The 14,031-nt window shown below is 45.3% G+C and overlaps 1 protein-coding gene across 1 annotated transcript in view; it reads right to left on the reverse strand.

Annotated features, from left to right (window-relative positions):
* LOC144817690 (long-chain-fatty-acid--CoA ligase ACSBG2-like) overlaps nt 1-14,031 on the reverse strand; it is a 721,416-nt gene that overhangs the window by 13,147 nt on the left and 694,238 nt on the right. Inside the window, exon 12 of the mRNA XM_078674437.1 lies at nt 10,443-10,689. Coding sequence (XP_078530563.1) covers nt 10,443-10,689 — 247 coding nt within the window. The remainder of the gene's footprint in view (nt 1-10,442; nt 10,690-14,031) is intronic.

Consider the following 14,031-nt stretch of genomic DNA (forward strand, 5'->3'; position numbering starts at 1 on the left):
GAAGGGAGATACTCTGATTGATTACCTCGTGTGTCCGTGAAATGAATAGATCGATTGGTTCAGTTATTTGTGCTACCTCTTGGGCATTCTTGGATTTGGTCTTCGTGTTACTCCTGGTTTTCGGCGGCATGGTTGAGGTCTAATGGCTGGGGAACCAGTGCCGAAAGGGGGGTGGCCCGGTCCGGTCTCTGCCGGTCACTAACGGGCAACAACGGGCCCGCCCTTGGCCCGGGCTGCGGCCCGCGCGCGTCCCGCGATGCGCGGTACTGCTTTCACCTAAATTCCTGTTTGATTAGAGGGGGCGTGGCACTGGGAGGGGGCGCGGCGCTCAAGGGAAGAGGACACAGCTGGTGTTGCTTGCTGGTCCTCGCAGTCCCTGTGCCGCGCCTCTCACCTCCGCTGCGGCCTCGATGGATGACTCCTCCTCACGCTGGACACTGGGTTAGGCTGGAAAACAGATTAGCTACTCCTGTAGCACTGGTCCGAGTTCAAGTGGCAAAAACCTCTCTGCGAGCGGCACCCGCGGAGCGGGGGCCGCGAGAGGTAAAGAGCGCTGCTTGAGGGGGCGTGGCACTGGGAGGGGGCGCGGCGCTCAAGGGAAGAGGACACAGCTGGTGTTGCTTGCTGGTCATCGCAGTCCCTGTGCCGCGCCTCTCACCTCCGCTGCGGCCTCGATGGATGACTCCTCCTCACGCTGGACACTGGGTTAGGCTGGAAAACAGATTAGCTACTCCTGTAGCACTGGTCCGAGTTCAAGTGGCAAAAACCTCTCTGCGAGCGGCTCCCGCGGAGCGGGGGCCGCGAGAGGTAAAGAGCGCTGCTTGAGGGGGCGTGGCACTGGGAGGGGGCGCGGCGCTCAAGGGAAGAGGACACAGCTGGTGTTGCTTGCTGGTCCTCACATTCCCTGTGCCGCGCCTCTCACCTCCGCTGCGGCCTCGATGGATGACTCCTCCTCACGCTGGACACTGGGTTAGGCTGGAAAACAGATTAGCTACTCCTGTAGCACTGGTCCGAGTTCAAGTGGCAAAAACCTCTCTGCGAGCGGCTCCCGCGGAGCGGGGGCCGCGAGAGGTAAAGAGAGCTGCTTGAGGGGGCGTGGCACTGGGAGGGGGCGCGGCGCTCAAGGGAAGAGGACACAGCTGGTGTTGCTTGCTGGTCCTCGCAGTCCCTGTGCCGCGCCTCTCACCTCCGCTGCGGCCTCGATGGATGACTCCTCCTCACGCTGGACACTGGGTTAGGCTGGAAAACAGATTAGCTACTCCTGTAGCACTGGTCCGAGTTCAAGTGGCAAAAACCTCTCTGCGAGCGGCACCCCATAGTCAGTCATAATGCATGGCCTGATGGTGCAATCAAGTTTCCAGCTTGGCAAGCCTTTTTCTCTTAGTTTCAAGCTGCAGATCTGAGAGGCTCTGCTTCTCTCACATATTTATTAAGTGTCTCTCGGGTCAAGCAGGAGAGCACTCCTGTCCAATGAGGTCCAGGGCAACACCCCGGAGCATGACCACTTCCTCCAAAGTGTGGCATAATGGTCTCCCAGAAGGCACTATTCCTTCAAAATTCAGTATGGCTGAAATCTCAGCAGAGGAGCAAGAACCTTCCAGTATGGGTCATTTCCATAGCTCTCCTCCCATTACCATCTGCAAATTCCTGCCATAAGCCTGCCACCTGCCTGGGTTAGAAGGGCTGGTGGGCCGATGGGCCCAGCATTCCCTGCCGATCCCTCCCCCCTGATCTGGCATTCCTGTTTAGCTGAGCTCTCTCCACTAGATAGCCTTTCCCTAGGTGAGCCACTTATCACTTCATCAAAGCAGCCTGGGTAATTCTGGGTAATTCTGACTAATCAGGGAAGAGGACAGGAAGGCTGAATATTGGCTCACAGACAAAAAAGTCTTATAACTTATTTTCCATACACTTTAGGATCAATTCAACAATGGCATATTGTTGGATTAATCAATACCATTATTCTAAGTCCTTTAACGGTATGTTATTGAATCCCTAGCAATATTTATGCAGTCATGAACTATTGCAATACTATCCTATGGCCCGTAGGCTGTCCTGTTTTCAGTTTTATTTTTGGTAAATTCTGGTGGGAATTTCAGTGTTATCAATATCTTAAAAAACAGTTGTTTTCAGTGGTTACTCATTTTCACGCCACTAAAAACAACAGAAAAAGTGTTTTTCCGGTGTTTATGGAACGTTTTGTTTTTATCATTGCTTGCTTTCTGCACTGAACAAACATGGTATATATACAGTGTACGTATAGTGTATATGAGGTCCAAAGAGATTTTTGCAAATTAATCTTATTGTAGTACACCATACAATACTTCTTCAGTGAGTCTTTGGTCATGTGTGCTTGCACTTTCCTTCCCATGTAAACTTCTGTGAAAAGGCCATCTCAGCATTCATAGCCCCTTGGGCTGAGAACCGTCAGCTAAGGGACACAGTTGGGATGACTCTTTCTTTGATTTGATGCCACTTAAAGCACAAAATGATAAATATTTGCGTTTTAGTTCCTGGGCATTAGAAAACAGTGCATCACTAGAAACTATGGTCTTATGTATTAAGGGTTTTTACCCATTCTCTGTGGGTAAATGTGATGACACATATTAGGAAAGATTTTTATGAAACTAGCCGTTTTACCTATCAGTGAAAGAATCAAATGCAGCCAAAATATCAAATATGAGTTTGATATGTCCTGATTCTCCTGATTCTCTACAGCTTATAAAATAATTAAACTAGACCTAAAACATGAAACTAAACCCTGCATCTTTAGACCAAAGGCCATAAAACTGAAAAAAGTAAAAGGAAGAAGAAACAATATTTTAGTGGCATCCCTAAAGAACAAAACTCAAGTAGAATAATGTTAGCCAGTCTTTCTTACTGCTAGCTTGTATAACATAGTTACATTTTATTGACCCCCTCAGTAAGAACAAAATGACTCTTTCACTTTCTTTTTCCTTTCTTTGAATGGCATTTAGTTTGTGGTTGTGCAGGTGTTTTTTCAGTGTTTATATGTTTTCACCGGTGAGGGCTATTTTTCTTTCAGTGGGGTTTTATCAGTTATTATAGGTTTAAACCTAAAACCTCACAGCCTACGCTATGGGGCTAGGCATTTACCATGGAGAAACTGCAATGCACAATTTCTCCATCATAAGAGCATAATAAAACATATTTTATAAGGCCCCTGCGTATAGTCACAGGACCCCCTCAACCCTAGGACATGTAGGGGAGACTTTAGGGGTCCTGCAAATATAGTGTAGATCATCACTCCACAGTGCTCCTATCACTAAAGTCTATTTTGGGAGGCACCTTACTACAATGGGGACAGTGAAATGGGCAATTTCTCTATCCCCAGGGCATGTAAAACATCTTTTAAAAGGGCTCTCCCTATTTAATAACATGACCCCCCTCACCTGAGACTCCTAGGGGAGACCCTGGGGGTACTTAAAAGGCCAAAATATATCACATGTTAAGTGCCTCTATCACCAAGGTCAAGTTTGGGCACAATTTACATTTACAATTAGTGCTGTAACACTGGGCTGCTTTTAAAATGACCTCAGACTCTCAGCAGTTCCCATACTGCAAGTGCAACAAAGGCTGCTGGCCTCTAAACCGCCGTGCCCTATTGTTCGGTAAGGACTTAAAGGTAGTTTTAATCCCCCTACCCTAATATATACAAGGAACTTATAGAGCAGGTCATGCTAATCATAGGTGTACCCTAACACATAGTGTACCCTATTGCATGCGTGTGTTTTCTCAGTGTGTTCAACATAACAGTGGGTGTTTTCAACATAGCACTGGCCCTGCCAAGAGCAGAGCCCAGGGCACTCTCAGAGTAAAAAAAACAATCTACAGGGGTCTCAAATGGGGCAAACAGGTCCTGATTTCCACCAAGAAGACAGACCGACAGGCAGACAGAGCCATGAGCATCGAAATACCCACTTTTCCAAAAAGGCATTTGCATCACTGTAATGTCGAACCCACTCCCACTAATGGAGAGGATTCACCATTACAAGCTCATTGATACTAAACACTATACTGTTGCTATTCTGCCTGTGGGAAATAATGATTGATAGCCTTTCCCTACATCCTCTTATGCTAATCCAATGCCAGAAGCAGGACCCATCGTACCAAACATACCATCCGGTGTCATTCACGACTCTTGCAGGCATCACATACACACACCTGCCCAACCTCTTCCAGCACCACACTCTGTCACCAGGGAGAACTCTGATATGGTAGGAGATATGCAGAACTTTGGCATGTAGCTCTTTAAATGGCAAACCGAGTAACAATAACCCCTGCACACAGGCCCCACCAGGACACATCTGTGGCACAATCGATAAGGTACCTCTGTGGATGGCACAACTAGGGTGGCAGGCCCACAGAGGCGCATTTGAGATACATGCCCTGGGTATAGGTCTTACCTCATTCCAAGGGACTTAGAGATAACTAGAATCAGCCAACCATATATAGAACAGTCCAAAGTATGTCTATGACAAGCACAGCGATTTGACACTGCACTGTTGTGCCAAATGCGCTCAAGTCCTAAGGCTAGCATCCAAATCAGCTGAAAACTGGGAAGTAGAAAAACAAAAAGTCGAGGGAAAGTACCCTGGGAAGGGCCATTTACAACACTGGCTTTCTATCTTTTGATGATGAAAATATGTTTTTTGATCTGTCAATAAACTTTGCAACTTTGACCATGAGTTACCTGTATGCTGAACTCGGACAAAATGGTGTTAGTTCTGCACACATATCCAAGTTGTTTTTTAAAACTTCCAGTCAGCTACTCTTCAGTGAGGTACTTTCAGGCAAAAGACAAGGCACCAAGCAGCAACCCCACAATATGCAGAACATTACACAGGAAACTGTCATGAAAGAGATGATTAATCTGCAGTAGGCTACAAGGCAGGAGCATTCAACATGAAAGCAAAGGAAATGCACAATGTAATCAAGTCCAGGAGATCTGAACTTGAGTCCATACATAAGCAACTGAACTTCATGGATAAGAGACTGGAGGACATTGAAAGGCAACTTGATGCACAAACAAGCTGAGGACCAATCTGTGCCACTTGGAACAGAAAACGTTGCAAGCTATGTTGGCTCGCATATAGAAGTGCACCTGATTCTGTGAATTAATGAGTCCTTTTGAGTTGCTAGGATGACGTAAACCAGGGGTTAAGCTTGTGCCATGGCGGTTAAAGAATACGAATGGGAGGGAGTTTGAGGTTGTTTTTCACAAGTTAAGGGACCCTGTGAAGAATTATAAAGGGAAAATGAAACGTGATATGGAGCACAAGAGTAGGATATATAGCAAACAGACTGAAAAGCCAGGTGATTTTGTTCATCTCAGGAAGGCAAGACAGTACTTAATGCAAGCCGCAGCAGACATGCGCAGCGGGCACGGCACTGTTGCTCCAAAGGCAGGCCCGTCTATGCTGGACAGTGTCTGGACCACGCCCAGAGCCAGGATCGCTGGCCTTTCTGCCCCCAGAAGATACACCATCTCTGAGCTCTACATCCCCAACCAGGGCCGTCTCTAGGGCGGTGCGATCGTTACCACCGCACCGGGCGCAAACTTAGGGTGGGGGCGTCATTTTTACAAGTAATAGTATCATTTTAAAAGCACCAACCTGCTGGTGCTTTCATGACCTCCAGCAATTTTTGTAGGCATCAATTAAAATGTCAAGCTAACGCCGGTGATTTATCGTGTTCCTGGAGGTTTGTCTAGTTGAAGTTTTGATTCATCAAAAAGTAGCACAGAGGGTTTAAATGCTTGCTGCTAAGAACGTGTACCATGCAGATAACAAAGTGCATGTAATGTAAATAGGTCAGTGGGCTACTGCTTCTGTAAGCGAGCTCCTTTTGCTACTTGTCGTTTGTAAGTCAATATCTTAATATTGAACATTGAGCTATTAACTGTCATCAAAGAGCTGTGTGTAAACTGCAAGGTATATTTTAGAGCTAAATGTTTTTTTGTCCAGTCTTTGATTATCCACATTTAGCAAAAAGGGTTCATTTTGGTGGAAAACAATTATTGTTATTAAAGAGAACCCCTAACAATGGTGTTACATTTTAAATTCTGAATTTGTGCTTTTTCAGAATAGGGACTCTGAAACTATATTGCCTACCAGTATCAGTGACATGCTACTCCTACACTACACCTTGTAGTCTTGTCTGATGTACCATTTCCTATACACTGATTTACACACCTATGATTGTCTCTGTGCGATGTGTGTGTGATGTAAAGTGCTCTGACACCCTACACTGTTATTAGTGAACCTATAAAACTAAATTAATCTGAGAGATTGTGGTTCTGGAGACTTGAGGGGCACTGTTAAAGGGCGGTGGTGAGGGAATTTGTGGCAGAGGTGGTCATGGGGAAGGGCAACAGACATTGTCGCACAGGGCACTACCAGCGCTAAAGCTGGCCCTGCCCTCAACATCAGATGCCGCAACAAACACTGCCACCGCGCTGACCAACTTTCCACGGTAGGTCTTTTCCCCTGCACCCACTACCACTGCACACACACCAGACCCACTCCAAACATACCACAGACACCAACTGAGCAAAAAAAAAAGAACTTGCACACAGCCTCCTCAACATACGCTCACTATGCAAGTATTCCAACAAATTATGGTACCTCATCGCCACCCTCGCATCTGACATCATCTTCCACAATGAGCCCTGGCGCAATGCACGGCTACCCATGATTTGTATAGCTTATGCTTGTTGTTGATGTATTTGAATTTTGTGTGAAGATAACATTTGTGACATTACTTTAATGGCATTTTAGCCACTGTTTCAAACTAATAGATGATATCGCCCATTAATGGACACCTAACTTGCCACTTGCCTGTGGCCTCCAGTTCCTGCTTGCTGCAACCTGAACCAGTGACACCACAGCTGCCCAGGTTTTCCCGCTGGGGTTTGCCGACTCACCATTCTTCCTGCCAACAGAAGCACCGCTGACCCGAGGACCTACTTAATGAAGGCCACAGCAGACAAATGCAGCGGGCGTGGCACTGGTGCCCCAAAGGCAAGCCCATACGTGTCTGTCCGTGTCTGGACCACGCCTAGCGCCGCGACCTCTGGCTCTCCTGCCCCCGGAAGATACACCATCTTTGAGCTCTACACCCTCAACCCCGGATCCCGCAACAAACACTGCCAGCGCGCTGACCCAATTTCCACGGTAGGACCTTCCCACTGCACCCACTGACACTTCACCTGCCACTGCACACACACCATCCAACTGACCAGCCCCACCCGAAAAACACCAAAGACACCACCTGAGCAAAAAAATAAAAAACTTGCATGCACCCTTCTCAACATACGCTCACTATGCAAGCATTCCACTGAATTATGGGACCTCATCACCAACCTTGCACCCGACATCGTCTTCCTCACTGGGACCTGGCTCAACCTCACACCCGCCACCGACATTGCCACTGCGGCCCCCGACAAATATAAATTCACTCATCAGGACTGCACCAACAATCCGGGGGAGCAACAGCGATCCTCCACATAGAGACGATATAGTTTACCACCATCGCCAACATCACCACCACGCCCATACTGACCCCCAGGCCCGTGCTCTAGCTATTGCAACACCATGGCAGACTTCATTGCGCTCCTAGCCATAGACTCCAAGAACTACATCTTCCTTGGTGACCTAAATTTCCACATCAACGACCCGAACGATAAAAACACCACAAATCTTCTCAACAGTATGAGCAGACTCGGATTGACGCAGATCCTACAAGCACTGCCGTACACATGCAGAACCAATTTTCACAACCAGCAACCCCATCAAATACAGATGTCACAGAACTCACATGGACTGATCACTCCAATATCCTCTTCAGCATCTCCAGCCCTAGCACCGCCACCCCCAACAGAGGTGGAACAAGTCTCAGAAACCAGCTGGGTAAATGTCTTCAACACCTCCAACCCTGCTACAGCTACCAACCTCGAACATTGAGTGAAAAACTTCATAACCTGGCTCACCAATTGTGCAGACAGCATCAGCCCCATCAAGAGCAACATCCATTGAAACTCCTCCTAAAAAGGCCAGCTGGTACAGAATAGCAAAACAGGAGCAGCAAACAGTTCAATCGGAGATGACGCACCAGCACGGACACCTCTGACAGGGCAGCAGTCAACACTTCCCTCAATCTCTAGCCCCGACTGCTGAGGGCAACACAGAAGACAGCCCTTGCTGCACGTATCGAGACCAGCGCCATCACATAACTTTTCAACATCTTTAAGGAATTCTCCAATCTGATGACAGGGCTGCCTTCAAGACTTCCCTCAATCTCTACCAACAACTGCTGAGGGCAACACAAAAGACGGACCTTGCTGCATGTATCGAAACCAGCGCATCAACATCACGGACCTTTTCAACATGGTTAAGGAATTATCCAACCTGACTACCAGTGAAAACAACACCATGCAGGAGCTGTGCGATAACCTCACCTACTTTTTCCACAACAAGATCGCAACCATATACAGAAACTTTGAACCCACGCCTACGGACTTTCTCATCAGATATGCCACCACCATAACCAACACGAACAACACACTGACCACCGTTCCATTCTTTCCATCCAGGACACCACCTTTCCATGAAATCCATCCATTCGGGAGCTCCCACAGACCCATGCCTGGACCACATCTTCAACCTCGGAAACCAAAGGATCGGCGAGGAACTCACCACCCTACTCAACAACTCTATCACCACTGCAACATTTCCTGATGCCTGGAATATGCTGAAGTCAGACCACCACTCAATAAACCCTTTGCCGACCCCAGCAAACTCAAAATCTACTAGTCAATCTCCCTGCTCCCATTTCCAGCGAAGGTACTCGAAAAGATCATCAACAATCAACTCAAGATACACCTGGAGTAGAACCAGCTACTCAATTCCTCCTAATCTGGTTTCTACAGCAAGCACAGCACTAACACCGCCCTGATTGCAGCAACCGACTACATCTGATCCCGCCTCTCCTGAGGAGAAACAACAGCTTTGATCCTCCTCGACCTCTCAGCAGCCGTTGACACTGTATTTCACCACACACTGATCAAAAGACTCCACCACATCAGCATCCAAGGGGACACGCTCTGATGGATCACCTCCTTCCTCACTGGAAGAACCCAGAGACTCCACCTCCCACCTTTCATCTCTGAACCCAAGGAGGTCACCTGCAGTGACCTTCAGGGCTCAGCCACACACTCTTCAATGCATATATGAACCTTCTGGTCAACATTGTCAAATCCCACGCTCACAACATAATTTTCTATGCAGATGACACCTAACTCATCCTTTCACTCACTGACGACCCCACCACCAAAGATGCATGACAAACGTTGCCGACTGGATGAAGAACAACTGCCTGCAGCTGAACACAGAGAAGTCGGAAGTACTGATCTTTGGCAACAGCAGCAACACATGGAACAACACCTGGTGGCCATCAGGCCAAGGACCCATACCCACTCCCTCTGACCATGCCAGACACCTCTGAATCATCATTGACAACAAGCTCACAATGAAATTACAGATCAACGCCATCTCCTCCGCCTGCTTTCTCACTTGCCGTTGTCTCCTCTGCCTTCTTCCTCACTCTGCTCATGCTATGTTTGATCCTCAAGTGGCTACCCTGACACACACCGTGACCCATGCCCCCATCACCAGCCAACTGCAATATGGCAACACCCTCTATGTATCAATCACCGCACACCTACTAAAGAGACTTCAGACCATACAGAACACCGTAACTAGACTCATCCTTGGCCTTTCCCGATGAACTCACATCACACTCCACCTCAGGCAACTCGACTGGTTCCCCATACAGAAGAAATGGCAATTCAAGCTGCTGACCCGTGCAAACAAAGCTCCACACAACCAAGGACCCACATACATTTACCACCGCCTGAACTTCCACCAATCAACGAGAAGACTACAGTCCTCCTCCCTTTCACTTGCCCATACTCCCCGCAACTACAGAAGCAGAAGTGGGGGATGCTTCTTCTCTCACATCGCACCAAAGACCCAGAACAGCATTCCAATGCACCTCCAGACCATCACCTCACTTCCAAAATTTGGAATGGCCCTCATGACCTGGCTGTTCGATAAAGCCTCTAGTACTTACAAGCGCCTGGATATTCTATCAGGTGATTAGGCGCTCTTTATAAATCCTAGTTGAATGATTCATTAATGGGTGATCATCAAACAAGCTGTGTTACATCTGTGGACAACTGCTCAATAAGTAACTGATCCACCATAATGCGACTTTCCCTGTGTTCTAACTCTTTGATATTGATGTAAAATACTGATGATGATGGCAACTCTCAGAAAACAATGGTGAGTCCTACAGCTAATCACTCCTTTGTCAATAGCGTATCTCTAGACTGATCACTTTGCCATCATGTGGGTACTCACCTAGCTCTCCTCCATGAAGAGAGAAATCCTTTTTCAGTATGGCCCATTTCTGCACCCTTTGAGCGTTGGAAACTGCCCTCTGGTTCACCCGGTCCAAGCCTTCCTGGATGGACCTGTAGACTGCTGGGTCCTTGGTTTTCACCACCTCTGACACTCGCTTGGCCTTGCTGCCAATCCGCCGGCAGAAATGGATGACGTTAGGACTCAGATCATCCCCGGGCTGCAGTGTGTTTGGATCAATGGTACACTGAAAGCAAACAAAACGGCACCTTGTAAAAGGGGTGCATGACATGGATGACCTTGTCTCTCATATTCTAAGGGTGATTATCACAGGCATGCCCTCCCAACTTAACTTTAGCATGATCAGCAAGAATGAGCTGTTACTCTTACCTCCATACTCATTAGAATGAGCAACTGATCCCCCTTTACCTTCATGATAGTGAGTGTGGATGACTTCTCCCTTCAAACCTTAGGAGTGATCACCACTGGCATGCTGCAGAAAGGACGGTATTACAGTTTAGATTTGGAGTGATTGGCATCAACGAGCTTTATCCTCCTACCTTCACTGATCCCTGCACGGCCAAACTCTATCCTCTTCCCTTCGTTTTGATTCACAATCACGTACTCTATACATTTACCATTGCAGTGATATGCATGGACATATTCTATTCTCCCTACCTGGGCAGGGATCAGCATTGAAGACATTTATCCCTCTACTTTTACAGCGGTCAGCAGGAAAATGATATCCACTTAGGGACTGATTCACAAAGGTAACATATACTTTGGAGTAAGTTTACACTTTTGAGAAAGTTTACCTCTATTGGCTATCTCCAACAATTCTCTATAAATGACCATAGGGAGACTTTGCATTTGGATGGAGATCTCGATATGGTAAAGTATTGGAAAAATAAAAAAATGTATTTAGCTAAAAAAATATTTCATTTGTAAGTTAATTTTATATATTTATTTTAAATATAGGACGAAGGAATACATGCTACAGAACTATTACCTCCATTTGGAATTATTTTGAATTCATCTACATATATAAAATTAAATATTAATTATTGTTCTTAAATTTAAATTACTTCCCCATAAAAAAATAATATGCTTTAATATCAAAGTGATCTTTACAATTATTTATAAGTAATTTAATTATATTTAAAAAAAATTGATGTAACATTCATGTTTACATTCAAAATGGTTGTTACAATGTTTTAAACCTTTATTTACACTTGTAAGTAATTTAACTTAACAATATTTCCAATGGGATTTTATTTAATGTCCCTACCCTGATTATGTTCTATGGGATGGTGTTCCAGGGCTGCTGAACTTATTACAATTTTGGCAGTAGCAACTTTAACTCATAGATGTAGTCCCACCTCCTTTTTCACAGGGTGAATAAATGCAAGTTACACTTTGTGAGGTACTTTACGCTTGGCTTTTGTAAATGGCCATAAACTTACTCAAAAGTGTAATTAACTTTGTGAATCAGCCCATAGTGAACAAGAAGAGTCAGCTCTATTGCCCTGCCTGAGGAAAATCAGCATGGAAAACCTCTTCAATGTTATTTTCAGTTTAGACAAGTGTTATCCCCATTCTTCCGGAGTGATCATTGATAGAAATTGGGTCTCTAGTTGGCAGAGGTATTATAGTTTTCAGGAATCCCTGTTAGCATGAGCTAAAGCCATTTTGTACTTGGCAGCTATTTTAGTTAGCCATGTGCTCTCTACCTCTTTCAGAGCATTGCACATGCTCAGAAAGACCTATAGCTCCCAATACCCCCGTTCCAGTATGTAACTGGCAGGCTATTCTTACTGATGTAAGCAGTTTAATCTCTCCTTCCACTCTGTTGACTAAGCAATTCTTATGTATCCATATATATTTGTGTGCACACTTGTACTGCCTCTTTTTGAGTCTTCATGCTAACTCAGCAATAAACTGGCCATAAAAGGCCCCTGTTCTCTGTACTCCTTAGACTGTCTCATACAGCAGCCTGAGGGTACTGTATGACGCAGTCTCCCTCATGTGAGGTTAATAAATACTTCTTTTAATATTACAGCTTCCGTGCCAATCTCTTCTTTGTTGGTTTAAGGACCAGGTATATCAGTGAACCCCTAAAAAGGTTTTTATTTCTACAAAATGGCACACGGACGTTGGGCTCATCGATGAAGCGGCTATCCAAGGTCTTGACGGGAGACAGGAATCTACTGAGGAGGACAGGATAGGAATCTACTGAGGAGGTACCCTGCGTACAGAGATTCTTTGTCTTTGCAGACCCATGTGTTTCTAGTTTTCCTGATTTGGCCATCCAGGTTTTAGCCGCTCCTGACTGAGATCTTCTTTGGCGTGAGTATTCTAAAACGACCGTTAGGTCATTCAGAACTTGGCAGTGGGAGCTGGAGATTTGTGCTTGGTAAGGTTGTCGATATTTGATTTGTTTGTTTGGCCGAAGACTTTGGAATTTGGGAATATATATGAATTGCAATTTATGTAGGCAGGTAATGAGGAGATTTTTCTCTAAATTGTGAACATTTGAATGGCACACATTCTGTTAAGTGTTACCTGGCAAATAATATTGTATATGCAAGAGTATTTTTGGCATGCCTGTTTCTAGCACACTTCGTAGAAAGTGTTGCTGTCTTGGAGGTACCAATATCGATTTAGAAAGGGGGGATACCTAAATAGGTTCAGGTATATTTAAAAAGCTATTTCTTCCATGGTGACTAAGTATACCATGGAACTAAATATATACATACAAAGGATCATGATCTGTGCACTTAGTAACATTCATACGTGGTGATGTGCTTTTTGAGTGTTCTGCCAGCCAAATTGGCAAATTTGGTGTATTTTGTCTTCTTAAACATGTAACAGTCTTTGGGCTGTTTTGGTGCAGTGTCGTTTTAAAGCTCTTTTTGAAAATATGACTTATAATTGGTATTTACAAATGGTTTGGTTTGAGTGCAGTCTGTGGGCTAGCTCTTGTTTTTGTCCTAAGTGTTGATTTGTGGGTTGATTATGTGTTTGAATGTCTATGTGGTTTGTGGTTTGACACCGGTGGTACTTGTGTGAGTGAGTAGCGATTGCGCTCTTTGTGTAAGAATGGCTAGCTTAAGCACGCTGTGTTGTGTGTTATGGATGTGTGGCCCCCTTGTTGAAAATGTTTGGAATGAGCTAAATTTGGTTTGATTGTCATCATTTGTGTTCTGCAGATGCCATTCGGGAAATTACACTTTGAAATTTTAAGAATGAAAAATATAGCATATGGTAGGTAGCTTCACGCTACTATTAACAATAAAGTAGTAACAGAGTATAGATGTGTTAACTATTATTATATCGCTACAGTGGTAAAGCACAAAATTAGAATTCACACTCAATAGCAATAACATAGGCCTCATAGAAAGGAAGAAAAAACGAAATTGTGTGCTTTGCATAACTAGGACTCCATACAAAATGTTATGGTATTATCCTTATATTCTGAGTGAATTGATTGTTGCCGAAATAAACACGACATTACAAGACAATAGATTTTGATTGGCTTCCAATGCCTGCAGCTGCGTAAATAACACATGGCTATTCCAGACCGCAGGCC

Source organism: Lissotriton helveticus, chromosome 2_1, assembly GCF_964261635.1.
Source record: "Lissotriton helveticus chromosome 2_1, aLisHel1.1, whole genome shotgun sequence".
NCBI lineage: Eukaryota > Metazoa > Chordata > Amphibia > Caudata > Salamandridae > Lissotriton > Lissotriton helveticus.